Source organism: Pseudonaja textilis, chromosome 13 (assembly GCF_049901715.1).
Source record: "Pseudonaja textilis isolate UNSWEBS1 chromosome 13, rPseTex1.2, whole genome shotgun sequence".
NCBI classification, from domain to species: Eukaryota; Metazoa; Chordata; class Lepidosauria; order Squamata; family Elapidae; genus Pseudonaja; species Pseudonaja textilis.
In genome coordinates this window covers 6,926,093-6,946,803 of record NC_142002.1, presented here as the reverse complement: position 1 = coordinate 6,946,803, position 20,711 = coordinate 6,926,093, and the positions used below count along the sequence as shown (strand labels likewise).

General features: G+C 39.0%; 1 protein-coding gene across 2 annotated transcripts in view; it reads left to right on the top strand.

Annotated features, from left to right (window-relative positions):
• CERS3 (ceramide synthase 3) overlaps window positions 1–20,711 on the top strand; it is a 50,188-nt gene that overhangs the window by 17,440 nt on the left and 12,037 nt on the right. For both annotated transcript variants that reach the window (XM_087941327.1, XM_087941326.1), the window contains exons 2-7: window positions 7,277–7,469; window positions 8,631–8,748; window positions 12,580–12,698; window positions 13,712–13,769; window positions 16,816–16,866; window positions 18,435–18,527. In XM_087941327.1, coding sequence (XP_087797453.1) covers window positions 7,288–7,469; window positions 8,631–8,748; window positions 12,580–12,698; window positions 13,712–13,769; window positions 16,816–16,866; window positions 18,435–18,527 — 621 coding nt within the window. In that variant the 5' untranslated portion in view covers window positions 7,277–7,287. The remainder of the gene's footprint in view (window positions 1–7,276; window positions 7,470–8,630; window positions 8,749–12,579; window positions 12,699–13,711; window positions 13,770–16,815; window positions 16,867–18,434; window positions 18,528–20,711) is intronic.

Sequence of the window (20,711 nt, the reverse complement as noted above, 5' to 3'; positions counted from 1 at the left end):
CCATTCAGAGGTGATATTTGCCGTTTCTCCGAACTACTCAAAATTTCTGCTACCGGTTCTCCAGAACTGGTCAGAACCTGCTGAATGAAGGTCTATCAGGATCTCCTGCAATTTATCTTCCATCGCTATCTGGGATTGATTTTGAATGGTAGATCAAGTCATGTATAATTTTGGCCTTTCTTGCTTCTTCTCAACCCCACTGCTCTTGTTTTCTACAAAAATTAACATCATGTCTGATGGAGAGTTCTGAGGTTCTCAGTTTACTTTCGTTAATCTGGAAAAGATAATTATCTTATTAAGTGTGGGTTTTCTTTCCCGTGAATCAACCCTGCTGTAATTGCTTTTTATGATTACGGTTAGATTTCATTTCTTTATTTTGCTTCCACACTCCCACACAGCAAATTGTGCAAGACAAGGCTAACACCTTTTTTATTTTTTTTAAATCTCTCCTTCAATAACATCTTCTAAAGAGCAGCCTACAATGTGGGGAATAGAAGCCTTTAAAAATCTCTCTCTCTCTTTGCGAAATTCAAGAAAATTCAGTTTTATTGGTCAGCAGTAAAATGTTGTTCTAAGCTGCAATTTAAAGACACGGGCTCACAAGCGTCAGGATTGTGATTTTTTAAAAAAGTAATTGACTCCATTCATTCTTATAAAAGTTATTTGGTATATTTTTGTATGAATATCTTAGAAATTTTAATGATGTGATTTCTGATCTTAAAATTGGAACATTTTCTCTAGTTGTAGTCACCCAACCACTGTTTACGTAGGATAGTGGTTTCATAGATTTTTGGATCTGCATATTTTTCATGGGTTGATAATATGTTGGCTATAAAAGTGTTGTAAAAAGAACAGACTTCAGGCTATTGCATGGAGATATGCATTCCTCTCTTCTTTTAATTTTTAGTGTTTATTTATTTGTGGTAGAGTCATAAATACTCCCACGTGTCTCACAGGGACAAATAAGAACTTTCTCGGCATTTCTAGTCTGTCCAGGAACCCCCAAAAGGTGTTTAATGAGCTTTTCTCTGTAAATCTGATTTCCTGGCTGCGGCAGATAAAGCAAAAACTATATTTTGTAATCTAGACATACCTTTATAATACTTTAGATTTTATTTACGTATTTTATATTTTTAAATCTGTGTTCTTTTAATCGAAATGTGATCTGAATGTGCCATACGACAAATAAAATCTCCATAAACTGTTGAATAATTAACCGATGCTACTCTGCGAAGAGGGAAAAGCGATAGCGTCTAAAAAAAGCGAAGAGGGAAGAGTGATAATGTCTAAAAAAAAGTGAAGAGGGAAAAGCGATAACATCTAAACCTGACTTTTTTTTCTTAGAAAGGGAAATATTTTTCCTATGATCTTGACACATGGAGAGAATTTAAATAAATTAAATTTCAGAGTTATGCCCAGCAGGGTTTCAAGTGGCACTTAAACCAAGAACCTTAAACTGGAGTCATGGTGTAGCAATTGTCATTCAAGAATTGCTAAGAACACTGAGTGCCCAAAGCGTACGTCTATGCGTGCATCCCCAAAATGCAATACATACACATCCCCACGCATGCGTCCCGCCCCCTGCACACATGCATGCATCCTTACGCATGTGTCCCACCCTCCTGCATGCACCCCCACCCCCCAGATGACCGAGAGAGGGCAACCAGTAGACATGAAGAGCGACAGAGCTCAGCCGGTGAACAAGGATCGCCCCCTCCTGATCTCTGAGCACAGAGTGAGTGGAGATAAGGTGAGAACAGTGCAGGCTGACCCGACGGCTCAGGAGGAGAGCACCCTGCCCCTCTTCACAAGGCATACCCGAGGACTGAGAATTAAGGAGACGCAGTGCGGAGGGGGGGAACAAATGCTAAATTGGTAGAGTTTGGTGTACCAGTACAGTCATTTGGAGTTTGCAGGACTGCTTGCTTTTTCCTGACTTTGTGGACTCAGTACCTCGTTCCCTACTTTGTGGACACGTTGCTTGTTCCTTGCTTCATGGACTCATTCCCCTGTTCCCTTGTATTGCTGGATTGGGCGCAGCCAGAGGTGGCTGTTTGTGTGTGTGTGTGCGCGTGCGCACGCTTTGCCGTGGAACTTGCCAAGAACATGGGAGCGTTTGGGGGGAAATTTGGAGCATTAAAAGGGAGTTTGAACTGTCATGCCCTTGGTAGAGTCGGACTCTGAGGGGGAGGAGGAACAGCCGACAGGGAGTGGAGGTGTGGCTCCGGAGGTTGTGGAGGAGGCTGGGGAAGGGCAGAGGCTGGCTGGGCAGTCAGAGGTAGAACCAGGCCCACCCCCCCTTCATCCTAGGACATGCAGGGAGGAACGGAGAAAGAAACAACTTGGCTTATGAGAGAGGAAGAGGCCATGATCCTCCTCATTGGTTGCAGCTGGGGAGAATAGTATATAAGAGAGACAGTTAAAACACAGCATTGACAGAAGCAAAGCGTGTGTTATTTTGGGCTGAAGTTATCTTGGTTGACGTCCTTCCAACAGACTGTGCCTTGTTATCTCTTGAATTTGGTAAGTATTTATCCTGGTCCATTGTGGAAATTCCTTCATTGTAGTTTGTTTTAGTTTTTTATTTCACCTCTCTCTGCTCATTAAGTTCAGACTGTATTGCTTTCTTTTAAAGACTATTTTTGAATACGTTTTATCTCCAACTGAGAATTATTGAACAGTGAGGCCAAGTTGGAGGCATTAAAGGACATTTATTTATGTTTTGGATTTTGTTAATTTGTGTTACACTCTGGGTCATCACAATGGAACAGAATGGAACAGAACAGAACACAACAGAATAGAGCTGGAAGGGAGGTCTTCTACTCTAGCCCCTGCTCAAGCAGGAGAACCCATACAATTTCAGACAAGTGACTGTCCAGTCTCTTCTTAAAACCCTCCGGTGATGGCGTGGCCATGATTTCTGGAGTCCAGCTGTTCCACTGGTTAATTGTCCTCATTGTAGGGAAATTTCTTCTTAATTCCAGGTTGCTTCTCTCCTTGATCAGTTTCCAAACATTATTTCTTGTTCTGCCCTCTGATGCTTTGAAGAATAAATTGAGCCCTTCTTCTTTGTGGCAGCCCCTCATATACTGGAATACTGTTGTGACTTCTGGTTTGAGCTTCTTCAGTGATGGACCGAAATCCACGATCGTGTGCAGTTTCAATCCGTGCTTGCCGCTGGAGCGCCCTGAACTGGCTGGATTCGGGGCTAAGCCATCCCAAAGAGGTGGTGAAGAGGGGGGAGACCACCAGCAGGGTCAAGGAGAGCCACATTTCTCCTCCTCAGCTGGCCAGCCATTACTCCCTTTCCCGAAGGCGGTTGCAGTGGTGGTCAGAAATGGCCACCTCAAAGAAGAACTCAACCAGAAAGGAATGTGCAGGAGGAAGACAAGAAAAGAAAGTTTTGGTTGACCGGGTTAAACTGAAAAAGCAACAACATAAGGTAGCCTGGAATTTGAACTATAAAAAATAACATTGTTCCCAAAGAAGACTTTGAAGCAACGAATAAGAGAGGGAAGGGAAAGGATTTGGCTTTTCTTTTTCTTCCCTTCCTTATACTGACAGCTAAGAGATTTAAGTAAGAAAATGACAAAAATCCACTTTGACATCAATAGGCATTTAAGCTGAAAATAAAATGTCAAAGGGATAATAAAGACTTTCGGATATTCAAAAACCTTTAAAAGCAGGAAAGGAGAGAAAAGAAAAGAATAAAAGGGCGGGATCTGGAAAAATGGAGGAGTCTGCCTGGAACCTTGACAAGATTCCTAAAAGATACATTCTAACTGAAACTTTGTAACAAAATAATAGAACCCCAGGAAGAGAAAGTAGAAAAAAGAAGCAAGAAGAAATAGATTTGGATTATTTGGATTACTTGGTGATTTTTGGATTTTTGGCTATTGCATTTAAATGACTAAAATCAATCAGATGGTTTTTTAAAAGTGTTTAAAATGGTATCACTTTTAGAAGAACTGAAAATGGAACTTAAAAAACAGAAAGAAGATGCACAAGAAGGAAGAGGTTCTTTTGGCTTCGTATTTCAATTTTTAGAAATGGAGATCTGGAACTGTGAGAAACAAGAAGAAACACTTGTAGAACAAGAAGGTTGGGACAAAGAAGAAGCCATCTTTAATGATCAAGTAATTTTATGTGGGGGAAAGGAAAGGGGGGAAAGAGAGTGAAAAGTTTAAGATTTGAAAAAACAACCAAAAAAAAAAAGAATAGTTTGAAAAATAATTACAATATTAGGAAGCAACAGAAGAGAGGATCACAGAAGAGAGAATTAGAAGTAGAGAGACAAGGGGGCAAAAAGGGGAGGGAGAAGAAGAGCGGGAAGAAGGAAAGGAAAAGAAGTTATAAAAGACAGAAACAAGATATAGAGAAACAGGGAAAATGTTGAAAGCATGGATTCAAAGCATAAGCCTATTTAGAGATAATGGGTGAAAATTTAATTGAAAAAGGGATTCTGCAAAAGGTACATAAGATAGTATTGTTATATTAGAAATAGAAATAATTTTAGAAAATATGAAACAATGTATGACTAAAATGATGATAAAATACTTATTGTAATGCAGTGGAATGTTTGTTAATAAATAAATGAAATGAAGTGAATGAGAGAATGAAATTAGGAAAGGATGGGAACATTTTAATTATTATTAATGATAAAAATATTATAAAATATGGAAAAAAAGAATTAATTATGGAAAATGAAGATATGATATTCAATTGAAAAGAAATGTTAAAAAAGAATTAATTATGAAAATGTATAAGTGTTCACAAGGAATCCACGATCGTGTGCAGTTTCAATCCGTGCTTGCCGCTGGAGCGCCCTGAACTGGCTGGATTCGGGGCTAAGCCATCCCAAAGAGGTAGTGAAGAGGGGGAGACCACCAGCAGGGTCAGCTGGCCAGCCATTACTCCCTTTCCCAAAGGCGGTTGCAGCGGTGGTCAGAAATGGCCACCTCAAAGAAGAACTCAACCAGAAAGGAATGTGCAGGAGGAAGACAAGAAAAGAAAGTTTTGGTTGACCAGGTTAAACTGAAAAAGCAACAACATAAGGTAGCCTGGAATTTGAACTATAAAAATAACATTGTTCCCAAAGAAGACTTTGAAGCAACGAATAAGAGAGGAAGGGAAAGGATTTGGCTTTTCTTTTTCTTCCCTTCCTTATACTGACAGCTAAGAGATTTAAGTAAGAAAATGACAAAAATCCACTTTGACATCAATAGGCATTTAAGCTGAAAATAAAATGTCAAAGGGATAATAAAGACTTTCGGATATTCAAAAACCTTTAAAAGCAGGAAAGGAGAGAAAAGAAAAGAATAAAAGGGCAGGATCTAAAAGATACATTCTAACTGAAACTTTGTAACAAAATAATAGAACCACAGGAAGAGAAAGTAGAAAAAAGAAGCAAGAAGAAATAGATTTGGATTATTTGGATTACTTGGTGATTTTTGGATTTTTGGCTATTGCATTTAAATGACTAAAATCAATCAGATGGTTTTTTTAAAGTGTTTAAAATGGCATCACTTTTAGAAGAACTGAAAATGGAACTTTTAAAACAAAGAAGATGCACAAGAAGAAAGAGGTTCTTTTGGCTTCGTATTTCAATTTTTAGAAATGGAGATCTGGAACTATGAGAAACAAAAGAAACACTTGTAGAACAAGAAAGTTGGGACAAAGAAGAAGCCATCTTTAATGATCAAGTAATTTTATGTGGGGGAAAGAAAGGGGGGAAAGAGAGTGAAAAGTTTAAGATTTGAAAAAACAACCAAAAAAAAGAATAGTTTGAAAAATAATTACAATATTAGGAAGCAACAGAAGAGAGGATCACAGAAGAGAGAATTAGAAGTAGAGAGACAAGGGGCAAAAAGGGGAGGGAGAAGAAGAGCGGGAAGAAGGAAAGGAAAAGAAGTTATAAAAGACAGAAACAAGATATAGAGAAAGGGAAAATGTTGAAAGCATGGATTCAAAGCATAAGCCTATTTAGAGATAATGGGTGAAAATTTAATTGAAAAAGGGATTCTGCAAAAGGTACATAAGATAGTATTGTTATATTAGAAATAGAAATAATTTTAGAAAATATGAAACAATGTATGACTAAAATGATGATAAAATACTTATTGTAATGCAGTGGAATGTTTGTTAATAAATAAATGAAATAAAGTGAATGAGAGAATGAAATTAGGAAAGGATGGGAACATTTTAATTATTATTAATGATTTATAAAAATATAAGTGAAGATAAATATGGAAAAAAAAGAATTAATTATGGAAAATGTATGATATTCAATTGAAAAGAAATGTTAAAGATGTTAAGATTCTAACTAATATTAATGATAGAATTGAATTGAATGGAATGAGTGTTTTATTTACTATTGTTATAGATAGATAGATAGATAGATAGATAGATAGATAGATAGATAGATAGATAGATAAATATTTAAGAATATAGTGTGTATTTTAAGAATGTACCAAGCAGAATTTGATTGGAAGTTATGTACTATATTGAATGTTATAATTTTAAAGGCATAAATTGAAGTTTAAATAAGAGTTGAATTGATAAAATTAAAAGATATAAAGGTGTCATACTCCAATTAGTAACTACAGGGGAAAAGTTGTTTAATGAGAAAAGATAATATGAAATTGAAACAGGACAGACAAAAGTATAAATATAATGATTGGAAAGACACTGAAACTTAGAAAAAGATATATAATTGAATTTAGATATGAGATAATTAAAAATAAAGTTGAGAAAACCGAGGGAGGGGAAAAATTATGGATAAAATATTAAAATAGTAATAAGATATGGAATAGAACACAAAGGTGAATATGAAATTGAGTTTGTGTCTGTATGAAGAAGTGATAACCTGGGATCATGCTATTCTCAAAAAAGATGTTTTATTTGTATTATGTTTTTATGTGAAAACCCAAATAAATTTGTGTGTGTGTGTGTATATATATATATATATATATATATATATATATATATATATATATATATATATATATACACACACACACACACACACACACATACATACATACACATACATACACACACACACACACACACACACACACACACATACACACACATATATACTGGAATACTGCTATCATGTCTCCCCTAATTCTTTTCTTTAAATTAGCCAGACCCAACATCTGCAACTGTTCTTCATATGGTTTAATCTCCAAGTCTCCAGTTCAGCTAAGGCTTGTTTGGTTCCATCATTTTTAACCTATAAATGAAACTAATTTGCTTTTTCATTTCTTTTCAGCCCACTCAACAATGCATCAAATAATACAAACTGCGTACAGCTGGTTTTGGTGGGAGAACATCTGGATGCCTGCTAACTGCACGTGGGCAGATTTAGAAGATCATAATGGATACATCTTTCCCAAACCACGACAATTGTTTGCCACAATCCCATATGCCTTTGTGATGTTGGTTATCAGGTTCTTTGTTGAAAGGTAAAAATTCTCTCTTATTTAAAATCTTTTTTTTTCCTGCTCCAAAAATTCATTTTTTCTCCCATATTTGATTTTTAATCTTATGAAATATCTCAAGGGCTTCCTTTCCACTATTTATTTTTGTAGCTTTTAGTGAGATGTTTTCAGCTTTAAAATGATAAGTCTTGAGATATCTTGATTCGGTTTCAAAAATTGATAATGATTATGGAAATGCAAATTACGTGAAGGCGTAATCCTTTGTTCACTTGGAGTCTAATTTATTTATTTATTTATTTATTTATTTGCTTACTTACTTACTTATTAATTTCCATTTGTATAGCTGCCCATCTTGAGCCAATGAAGCTTCATCTGTGTGCTTTGTTTAAAGTGAAGGTAAAGTAAAAAAGATGCGTAGAGATAAATTGTAAGTGAAAAAGAGAAGCAGAATTAACACATCCACAGGTTGTCAAATACGAAAAATGGGGACTATAAGTTCCAGTTCCAGTTAAGGTGACTTAGATTTAGATGCCTCTACACAAGAATCTGATAAACTAATAGTCAGCACTAAATTGACACCAGGTAAGGGTCAACAGAATTCAAGAGGGGTTGGATTTTGAATGCTTATAGCAATGTAACGATTCTAGACTGATTCCTCTCTTGACCCTTCTCCAGGCTCCAGGCTCAGGTACGGAAAAAGAAAGGGTTGCCATCAGGTAGAATTCAATGGAGTCTGGTCTCTGACTAAAGTAGTATTCTTATGTTAACCACATCATTTAAGAGATAATTTGAGTGAAGCTGAAAACCACGTTCCACTGTGCCATGCACCTGTGGTATAACTTTCTTAACTACTAGAGGGAAATAGGTTGGATCTGCCATCTCAGAGGTGTGTTAGATGGAAATTCTTTGTCTTAAACCCTTTGGAAGATGCCCAATTTAAGGAAGACTCACTTGTCCTGGAACATGGACTAACTAAGCTGTGCAAATGAAGAAATGATGCAACACAATGCTGAATGGGCACTCCACAATTCCCCATGAGACAAAGCAAATGGGTTGCAATCATGAATGCTGAAAACCTGTCCTTCAGCCCAAGTAGGGAGCACTTCATTTTCCTGTGCTATCGTATAGCTAGCCTCATATTGAAATCATTACATTTACAAGCTTCCCTTTTTAATTGTCTTTCAGATATATTGCTCTTCCTCTGGCTGACTACTTGGGCATAAAGGATACAAAGCGGATCAAACCACTGGATAATCCCACCCTTGAAAATTTTTTCCAAGAATGCGCAAAAAAGCCATCTCAGGTGAGGATTCTTTCTTTAAAAAAACAAAAAAAAAGTTTCCTGGGTGACTTTCATGCCCCAAATCACTGCCTGGTTCTACCTTTCTATCCAGCCAAGGAATGGTAGACAAATTAACAAATTAGCAGAGTTGGAAGGGAATTTGTAGGTCATCTAGTCTAACCCCACTTGCCCAAGCAGGAGACACTACATCATTCCCGACAGATGGCAGTCCAGTCTCTTCTTGAAAGCCTCCAGTGATGAAGCTCCCACCACTTCTGAAGGCAACTTGTTCCATGGGTTGATTGCTCTCCCTGTCAGGAAATTCTTCATTTCCAGATTGAATCTCTCCTTGATCAGTTTACATCCATTATTCCTTGTCTGGCCTACAGGCACTTTAGAAAATAGCTTGACCCCCTTCCTCCTCTCTGTGGCAGCCCCTCAAATATTGGAACTCTGTTATCATGTCTCCCCTGGTCCATCTCTTCACTAGACTAGCCATGCCCAATTTCTGCAAGTGTTCATCGTATGATTTAGCCTCCAGCCGCCCATAAAAAGCTTGGTTGCTCTTCTCTGCACTCTTTCTAGAGTCTCAACATCTTTTTTATAGTGTGGTGATCAAAACTGGATGCAGTACTCTAGGTGTGGCCTTACTAAAACCTATCAACCTTCAGAGAATGAAGAACTCCAGGCAATTATAGCTCACAGAGAGAGGTGCCAGAATTATAGTCCAGTAACACCTGGAATTTTCCCAATCTTGTTAGCCCTCTGTATGCTTCTTACAAGTCTCAACTCTGTGTTTCTCAACCTTGAGGAACTTTAAGGTGTGTGGACTTCAGAATTCCCCAACCCTCCATGCTGCTGAAGTCCACACAGGCTGTCCATCCCATTGTAAAGTCGCCAAGGTTGAGAAACACAGCTTCAACTGATGGAGTTGGCCAATTGTAAATCACTTTGCCGCCACCTCTTCAAACAGGTGGTCCTCAATGTACGACCACATTTAAGCGCAACATTTCTGGGGCTAGGTGAAAGCGTTTTGCCCCATTTTATGACTTTTCTTACCACGGTGGTTAAGTGAACAACTGCAGTTGTTGAGTTAGTAACATGGTTGTTCAATCAATCTGGCTTCCCCATTGAGTTTGCTTGTCGGAAGGTCGACAAAGAGGATCACGTGACCCCAGGACACTGCAATGGTCAAAAATGTGATTGTGATGACCCGGAGTGTAACACAAACGTAACAAAATCCAAAACGTAAATAAATGTCCTTTATAGGGGAGGATGTGGATATCTCATTTAGGTGATCTTAGTAGAGTAGAGTAGAGTAGAGTAGAGTAGAGTAGAGTAGAGTAGAATATAGAATAGAATTCTCCAAGCAAAGAATAGAATAAAATAGAAAATAGAATAGAATAGGAATATAGAATAGAATAGAGAATAGAGAATAGACTATAGAATAGAATAGAAAATAGAATAGAATAGTATAGAATAGACTATAGAATAGAATAGAATAGAATAGAATAGAATAGAATAGAATAGAATAGAATAGAATAGAATAGAATAACAGAGTTGGAAGGGACCTTGGAGGTCTACTAGTCCAACCCCCTGCTTATAGGAAACCCTGTACCATTCCAGACAAATGGTTATCCAATCTCTTCTTAAAAACTTCCAGTGTTGGAGGATCCACAACTTCTGAAGGCAAGTTGTTCCACTGGCTAATTGTTCTAATCTTGATCATTCTGTTTTCTTAGGCACAAGCAAACAAAATTGCTTCACAACTAGGCAACTGCTATTGGAAGATTCTTATAGTCTGAACTTTTTAATCGTGATGGAGTTTCAACACAACGGGTGGCATGGGAAGGGTGTGGGTAAATCCGGTGTGCTTAGCGTAGTGTTGAATTCCCAACCCTTTGCAGCACAATGAGATGCATCCTGATGCATTTTTCATTGATTGGGAATTATGTCATAAGTGCTGCAGATAATGACAGTAGAAGTCGTAAGTAGGTGGAGCAGCTTTGAAGAGCAGAAGAACCAGAAAAGTGATGCTCTCCACAGAAAAACAGAATAACAGAGTTGGAAGGGACCTTGGCGGTCTTCTAGTCCAGTGGTCGCCAACTGGGGGGCCAGGGACCACTGGTGGTCCATGAGAAAATTTTGGTGGTCCACAGAGAAATGCCCCCCCCCCCAAAGCACCCCTCAAAGCAATTAATCCAGGCTGCACAGGAATACAAGGCTGCGCCACCCACATGGCCCACCCACCCACTGGCCCCCACCCTTCAGCCGAGTGCAAACCTTAGCTTGAGTAGAGCCACGCGAGCTGGAACTGGAAGGTAAGACCAACGGCGGGGGAGGGAAATCCACCCCAGGGTGGCTTGCTGACGTTGGTGGGAAAGTCGGTCCCATATTCCAGAGCGGCAGTAGTCACAGGACTGGCCCTTTGGTCATCCCGGAGCACCTCCTCCAGTCTATAGCAGGCCGGTGCACCCAGGTGGAGGAGCAGCTGCTCCAGGATGACCAGAGGGCCAGTCCTCTGACTACTGCAGCTCTGGAATATGGGGGCAACTTTCCCACCAACATCAGCAAGATACCGTCAGTCAAAATTCATATTAGTGGTCCGCAGGATTTAAAATTATGAGTTTGGTGGTCCCTGACGTCCAAAAGGTTGGCGACCCCTGTTCTAGTCCAGCCCTCTGCTCAAGCAGCAAACCCTCTGCTATTTCAAACAAACAGTTGTCCGATCTCTTTTTAAAAACTTCCAGCACTGGAGCATTTACAACTTCAGGAGGCAAGTCATTCCACTGATTAATTGTTCTGACTGTCAGGAAATTCCTCTTTAGTTCTAAGTTGCTTCTCTCCTTGATTAGTTTCCATCCGTTGCTTCTTCTCCTGCCCTCAGGTGCTTTGGAGAATAGTTTGACCCCTTCTTCTTTGTGGCAGCTCCTCAAATATTGCAACACGGCTATTATGTCTCCTCTAGTCTTTTTTGCTGCCCTTCTCTGTCCATAGTCTCCAGTCTATGAAAGCTTAAACCATTAACATTTCTTGGTTTGTATATCATGCTTTTTAAAATGACTTTTTGTTTCATGACACTTTTTTTTTATCTAGCAAATACATTTACTCTCTGATGGTCAGTAACCTCCTCTTCCTTCCTCTCCCTCTTCTCATTTTCCTTCCCCTCCTCCTCCTCCTCCTGTCACCACATTAGAAAAAGATGTTGAGATTCTAGAAAGAATGCAGAGAAGAGCAACCAAGCTTTTTATGGGTGGCTGGAGGCTAAAACATACAATGAACAGTTGCAGGAACTGGGCCTGGCTAGTCTAGTGAAGAGAAGGACCAGAGGAGACAGGATAGCAGTCTTCCAATATTTGAGGGGCTGCCACAGAGAGGAGGAAGGGGGTCAAGCTATTTTCTAAAGCGCCTGTAGGCCAGACAAGGAATAATGGATGGAAACTGAAGAAGGAGAGATTCACCCTGGAAATAAGGAGAAACTTTCTGACAGTGAGGACAATCGACCCATGGAACAGAAGTTGTGGGAGCTTCATTCCTGGAAGCTTTCAAGAAGAGACTGGACTGCCCTCTGTCAGAAATAGTGTAGGGTCTCTGCTTGGGCAAGGGGTTGGACTAGATGACCTTCAAGGTCCCTTGCAACTCTTGTTATTCTACTCTACTCTACTCTACTCCACTCCACTTTCTCCTCTTCCTCCTCTTTTCCCTCCTCCTTCTCTTCTTCCTCCTCGTCCTCCTCCTCCTCCCTCATCTCTTCTTCCTCCCTGGCATAGAAGCTGCAGTTCTTGTTTTGATTCCTTGACTTCCAGCATGTGCCTCACTGATTTCTCCCTCCTTCTTTCTCCAACCTTGCAGTCAGAAACACGTAGACTAGCTAAAAAGTGTAACTGGACCGTGCACCAGGTGGAAAAATGGTTCAGGCGAAGACGCAACCTAGAAATCCCAACTCTGCATAAAAAATTCAAGGAAGCTTGGTAAGAAAAGAGCCCACTCTCCTCTATTCTCTGTTTCTAAAAAAAGAAAAATCTTCTCAGGTAGAAAAATAGCCCGAAATTTGACATTTAATGGCATTCTGGGTATTGTATAACCAGATATTTCCTTTGTTGTCAGTCAACATAAATTCATAATATTATCGAACTACCTATCTCAGGTCCTTGGGATGGACTTGATAAGTGATTAAAAAGGTCAAATCCAGTCCAAACATCTGGCAACCAACAACAACAACAATAATAATATAACTAGTATTATCCTGTTATCAGTGAGCCTTGTCTTGCAAATTCTCCATTGATTATATTACATTACAGCTTCGAACGCAAAATTGCAGTTGCCATCTTGACTTTTTTAACCGTCTCCAACCAACCTTGTATGCACTGAAGCTGTAGTTTGAGTTTCCAAAGGCAAATCTGAATATGAGGATTAGAAATTAATTTATTCTTCTGTTCTAATTATTTCCATATCCTGTGCTTCCTCTCGAGCATGTGTGTGTGTGTCTGTGTGTGTGTGTGTGTGTGTGTGCTTGTGTGTGTGTGTGTGTTTAGATAATACCAATTTATTCCTGCTTGGTGCTCTCTGAGCTTGGTTGTTTTCTTGCAAGCATTTCATCCCCCAAACTAGATAACATCATCAATGCTAGTTAGTTAGCCAGACTAGCTAGCACTGATGGTGCTATTTAGTTTGGGAAAAGAAATATTTGCAAGAAAACAACTAAGCTCAGAGAGCACCACAAATCCCATATTTCAACCCTACCTACAAATAGTTTCTGTCAGTACTCTGGCTTATTTTGAACTTAGACTTCAAAGTGGCTCAAATCACTGTAGTTAATATAAATAATAACGATGAGGCAAGTTCATGCAGGAAGAGAGAGAGATGGTTTAAACAGGCAGTACTGTTTTCCTAGCTAAGAAGATTAGACCTGTTCTATCTTTACCATCTTCTTCTGTGTCCATGTGAACTCCTTGGTCCTAACATTCATTTTATTTCTTTGCAGTTGGCGATGTTTATTCTACAGTACTTCATTTATTGCTGGAATTATATTTCTCTGTGATGTAAGTTAAATATGGAGCTGGGAGGGAGGACTCCAGTGGTCTCCATGGTCTAATCTGAGGTTGTTTTTTTAACAGCAGCTTCCCATGAGTTGTTAAACTTGGGTTAGGATAAAGACAAATGCAATCTCCCCCAAAGGAGGATAAGCTTCTACTTCTACTGTTTTTTATTTTTATTTTTATTGTTGCTTTGTTGTTGTTGTTTTGTTGTTATTGTTATTATTATTATTGCTATTGTTATTATTGCTGCAATTTTCTTTGTTATATATAAATTTTCCATATCTACAATGGCACTGTACTGTCTGGGTACAATCTCTTTTAAATACAAGTAATAAACCTTATGCATACAATAACTACAACTATTCTCAAAATCTATCCACCATGATCTTCACTTATTAAACATTTCCCCTTATTTAATTAAACACTCTATTCAGCTTTATCTATATACTTGGTTAATAATATCAAACATTACAAACGTAGGAAATCACATTTATAACCATGATCCTCTAATTCTGTTCATCATCAGGTTTACTTATCCTAATTATTCAATGTTTCGTTATTTAGTTACACATTTATTTCATCTTTGTTTCCATAACCTCTTCCGTTCTAAATGTCTACTGTTATTATCCAGATAGAGTCATTGTGATAATCAGGAATTTCTCATTTTGAGGCAGGAGGGAGGTTTTTTTCATTTTTGTTTGAAGAATTAAAATTAAGAGAATTAAACCAGATGAGGCATTAAGCAGGAACTGTACCCGCATATTTGCACTGTAAGAAAATGAACTGTGAGGGAAGAATTTTTGGACTTCCGTGGTCCTATAATTCCATAATTCTTAAAGATACAGATGTCTTGCAGCCCAGCTTGGCTGTCTTCATGCAATTGTCTTGGCAGTTTTATCAAAGCCATTTGCCAACACTTTAATGAATTGGAGGTTACACAAAGTTCTGCATCCTCTTATTAGAGAACCCTTATCTAAAACAAGACATGGAAACTCCTGGTGTGAACTTGGGCCAGCCAGCCCCATCTGAACAATCTACCTCACCGTCCTGTTGTGGGGATTAAAAAATTAAAGGGGGAGACCCCTGGAAGCTGCTTGGGCTTCTGATGGACAGATGGGACAGCAAACTAATAAGTCAACAGCAAATAAATGACTATTAAAAATGCTAATGGAAAAATTCTGGACTGGGACACTCTCCAAAGAGAACCTTGGCTTTGCCCATATTGTAGCGGCTTCAATACCAAGAAAACATTTTTCTTTAAAAAAACAAACTTATTTTTCAATTTCTCAGGATCTTTACAATCAAAACACTTGTTCAGTTCTCTGGGGCCATTCTCAGGATGTTAGTCTATCGATTCAGTCCTGCTACAGCTCTATTATGCTCATTTCCTGTCCCGCTGCTAATTATCAACCTCTTTAGCTTTTACGGTTTAAGGAATCAGGTTTATATTAACCTCTTTATTATTTTAAACCTTGCAAAGAACATCTAGCATTGGGCTATATTGTAGACGAATAAATCTGTCAGTAAGAAAGCCTGATTTGCTTGCGGTTAACATGCTTCTCCTTTTGAGGATCCACTTGTGAATGAATCATTTCACATCCAATTTTGCATTTTCTAGGTACGTTACAGTGCATGGCTATCTATCTATCTATCTATCTATCTATCTATCTATCTATCTATCTATCTATCTATCTATCTATCTATCTATCTATCTATCTATCTATCTATCTATCTATCTATCTATCTATCTATCTATCTATCTATCTATCTATCTATCTATCTGTCTGTCTGTCTGTCTGTCTCTATCTCTATCCATCTCTATCTATCTACCTACCTACTTACCTACCTACCTACCTACCTATCTATCTATCTATCTATCTCTATCTATCTCTATCTATCTATCTATCATCTATCTATCTATCTATCTATCTATCTATCTATCTATCTATCTATCTATCTATCTATCTATCTATTAGCAGACTGGATTCACAGAGATTGCCTGGATAAGCTCTACAGCTTTTTATGGAAAGATTTTCCAGAAGTGGTTTAACCATTGCCTCCTTCTTAGGGTGGAGTGTAAGAGTTGCAGATTACAGGATAGTATTTTTCTGAAACCAAATTGTTTATTAGAGAGTAGTTTGTTTGTCTCTAAGTGGAGGATAATGGATTGGTTAATAATTGATTCCATTACTTTACAGATAACACAGCATAAAGAGATTGGTCTATAAATTTCAACTAGGCTGGGGTCTCCCTTTTTGAAGATGGGGATGACCGTGGCTTGTGACCATAGGTTAGGCAAGGAACTGGTTCTGAAAGATTTTTCAAAAATTATGCCTAGAGGTTTGGCTATGGCAGTGGATAGCTTTTTTAAGAAGTAGGCACATATTCCATCCAGTCCAATAGATAGAGATGGTTTTAGATTGTCTAATGCTTTTTCAACATTGTCTTCTGTAAAATCGATACGTATTAGATCATTGTAGCTGTCTGTTGTTCGACTAGGAAATACTGGGCATGATCCATTGCTGTTTACAAATACTGAGCCAAAGAATGTATCAAAAAGGTTGGCTTTAATGTTGTTGTTACAGTCTTTACTATTAGGTCCTTTCAGGGGTGGGATGGACCTTAAGTCTTTTAGTTTGTTGTTTACAAAATTGTAGAAAGCGTGGGTGGAATTGGTATATAGAAGGTTTTCCTCTTGTTTAATGTGATAATTGGTGCATTCAATCTTTATCTAGTGGCATAAATTTTTGTATCAGCTTTTGAAGTTGGCAATGTGACCAAATTTGTTTTTTCACCAAAGTGGTCTCTTTTTGGATTGAAGCTTCCTTATTGTTATGGGTAATTTGTTTTTTTCTGGTTTTGGGAGTTGTTATTGGTACATATAGATTGATGACTCTTTTGACTTCAAGTAAAAATATGTTGTAATGGTCTTCAACAGTATTGCATCCAGTGAATAGAAACTGCCAATCAAGGGATGAGAGATCGCTGTCTATAAGATCATGTGGAAACACTGATCGTTGTTTTCTGTCTCCTTCTATATTCCTTCTAGAAATCCTGGTTTTATGACCTTTGGCAAGTATGGCTCAACTATCCAAACCACGTGAGTGTCTTACTGGTTCTTTGGAGATACCACTGTTGATTTTGTGTGAAGAAATATTCCTGCCTTCATTTTTGATGGCCCATAAATAGCTTTTTTCACCATTCGGGATTGCAGATTCCAGTAGCATAGGATTCCCTTAGGGGAAGGTGGTAAATGAAGTGTTCTCATGTTGTCATGAGCTGCTACCATGATGAAACAAATAAGAATCAGCAGATCACAAACAGTGTCCTAGCTTCAACATACATCAATAGGAATACTATTATTGCTGATATTACTAGAATGCACTGCATTAGACATATTAGGTATAATCCACCTCCAATCAAATCATAAGTCTCTAGCCATATCTCTCAGAGAAAAGAAAATTGATTTATTAGAAGTGGCCATGTTGGTGTTATCTGGATGCACCCAACACTAAAATACATCATTCATTTCCCCCATGACCCTGGTCTTCCGCCCACCCACCGGATGTATATTCTCCAATGGGACACATCCATAGCCAATCATGCTCTCCAGCAATAATCTTATGCTCCAGCAACATTGGGCTGCCAGGACGATTATCTAGGCATTTGAGGAATGCACTGTTTTCCCCTACTCCCTTTCTGCTGGAAGCTAAAAAGACCAAAGGAGTATCTTTTTAGTTGACATTAGGTTATGTTTGCTTCCTTGAGTGATATAGGTAGCCCTCATTTTACAATGACAGGCCTACCAGGTCCGTTCTGGCTATAGGGAGAACTCAAAGGTACGATGGTGATAAATCTTCTTAACTGGAACTTAATTGTATAAGCCTGATTCTTCATGAGGTTAATATCAGGTGTGATGAATCAGGACTATGCTTTAAGTTCCAGTTAAGAAGATTCATTGCTCATGCCTAGACAGAAGAATCTAGTCAACTAAAAGTCAGCATTAAATTGGTGCTAATTAAGATTTAATGGGATTCAAGGAGGGCTGGACTGCTTGTGTGGATGTATTGATTCCAAACTGATTCCTCTCTTGACTCTATTCCCCAGGCTCTGCTCTTCTTCTAGTATTTATTGTTCCAATCTTTGTTTCATTAGAATAGATTAGATTAGATTAGATTAGATCTAGGGTAGGGTAGAGTAGAGTAGGAAATCTTTATTGGCTAAATGTGATTGGACACAAGGAATTTGTCTCCGATACATAAGCTCTCAATGTACATAAAAGCAAGAAGTGATAAATCATGATCATAATCCTAAAATACAATCAACATAATAGGAAACTATATAAAAGCAATCAACATAAATCTTATGATGCCAACAACAAAGTTATACTCATAAGGTGCCAAAGGAATAGTCAATAAGAAAGTTGTGAAGAATAAGACTGTAGTAATGCAGCTCTACTCTGTGGTTTGACCTTCCAGGGCATAACACATGTGGTGGGAATTAGGTCTTTAGCAATGATGTCATGGGTGGAAAAAAACTGTTCTTTGTCTAGCTGTTTTGGTGTGCAATGTTCTATTATCAGCACTTTCTCTCCTGCTCTGGAACAAATGTACTCCCTCTCTAACCAAAAACGTAATTGCCTTTTCTCTTTTCACACTCTCTTTGCAGCCCATGCTCCCCTCCCAGTATTGGTATTACATGCTCCAAATGAGCTTCTATTGGTCATTGCTCTTTACTCTTGGAACTGACACTAAAAGGAAGGTAAGGAGGATTGACAACGTCATCTGTTTGGGGATGGGATGCAAGCCATTTTCAGTTCCTGGTTTCCAGGATGCTAGATAACTGTTAGGAAGACACATATATAGCAGACTGAATCCTTTGTAAATGTAATAGCCATTCTTGTTCTGAAATTCAGGGTGGCTTAGATTATTTGTAACATTGGGCACCACTAAAGTAAATAAAAAAGTCACAATCAGCTTTGATTTACTCAATTATCTTCTAAACAACCTTAGGTCTTTCTTCTTGTCATTCTCTTATGCCTGTAAAACTGGCTTGCCTCCAAATTAAGCTATCCCCCCCCACACCCCCCGTTGCAGAATATCTTCTACTCCTCCTCATTTCTTACTCATCCAAGTGACGTGCACCATTTCCCACCATTATTTTTCAACAAGATTCAAAAAGAACAGGTCTTTATACATACAGTATAAAGGCTTTGCTGTGGAGGGGGGGGGGGGGGGGGGGAGGAGAGGTGATGGCTCAGCCATTAAAGATGCTGAGTTTGTTATCTGGAAATGTGACAGCCTGGGTTCAAAACCCAAGTCCTGCATGACTGGGTGAGCTTCTGATACTCACCTCAGTTCCTCAGCTCCTGCCCATCTAGCAATTTGAACGCATGCAAATGCAAGTAGATAAATAGGTACCACTTGGGTGGGAAGGTACAGTAACTGCATTCCGTGCACCTTGGGGTATAGTCACGTTGTCCACACAACCACAGAAATGTCTTTGAACAATGTTGGCTATGTTCTGACTGAGGCTGCCTGCGACTGTAATTAAACACATGCTTAGTCCAAAAAACTCTTGTTTTATTTCAGTGCTGGGAATTATGCTTATTCTCAGCCTGTAATGAGTCCCAAACAGTCCCTCAAGATAAGCACCCACCTTTCTCTCCTTTGAATTGCTGCCAACAACAAAAGAGCCAAATCAACTGTAAAAAACCAACCGAAGTACAAAGTCCACACTGAGTTTCAAGGTTTAATCCGAACAGAGCGAGCAACTTTGTTTCCTGTAAAGGTTTCTCTACCTTTGTACTTTCTTTATACCTTAGGGGAGGGGCAATCACCTCCAAGACTTACTCCCGAGTCACTCCTTTTGTCTTAGCTGCTCTTGCCTTCTAGCAGTTCTGCGCACACGCGCACTGGGAACAGGCTCCCCTTGTTCATCTGCCTCGCTGCTGCCAGACTCCGGAGGCAGCACCCCACTCCCAGATGGTCCTGGCCCCATTTCTGCATCAGATGCAGGACTGAGTGCTCTCCAGATTCCTGGACTGGTCCCCGTTCTTCCCCACTGTCCGATTCCGCTGCCTTCTGCACAGGCTGCCAGCAAACCACAACAGGCTACCTCAGGCAAGAAACAGAGATGAGCACTGACCCTTAGAGCTGGACATGACTGTACAAGGGAAGCTTTTACTTTTTATGGCCAGGGGTCCCCAACTCCCATTCTGTGGACCAACATTTCAATACAACTTCAATACGACTTCAGCAACAGAGTGGTCACTGTCTGGAATACACTACCTGACTCAGTGGTTTCTTCCCCAAACCCCAAAAACTTTAACCTTAGACTGTCTACTATTGACCTCACCCCCTTCCTAAGAGGTCTGTAGGGGGCGTGAATAAGCGCACCAATATGCCTACCGTCCCTGTCCTATTGTTTCTTTTATATATTTTTTATTTTTCTTATATGTATCCATGTATTCATAACTATGTTTTTACTTATACCTATTATCTTGTAAGCAATTGACAAACCAAATAAATAAATAAACACCAGTCCGCGGCATGCCATCAACTGGACAGCGCAAACAAGTGAAGCTCCATCCACGGGATGCAGGCAGCACACGAAATCGCTACCCTTCTTCTCCATGGAAAAACCTCTCTCCACGAAACCAATCCCCGGGGCTGTTGTTTTATGGCTTTGAAGCAATTAAATCAGTGGTGGGATTCAGTGAGTTTGCACCAGTTCAGGAGAACCAGTTGTTAATTTTCTGAGCAGTTTGGTGAACTGGTTGTTGGAAGAAATCATTAGGGCAGAGAACTGATTGTTAAATTATTTGAATCCCACCACTGAGTTAAATAGATGAGTTCATTATTTTCATCGAATCATCCAGAATCCTTTTGGGCACGTTGGTTTTGGGCCCTCCACCCTAATTTTCCTAAGACAGAGCCAACACTC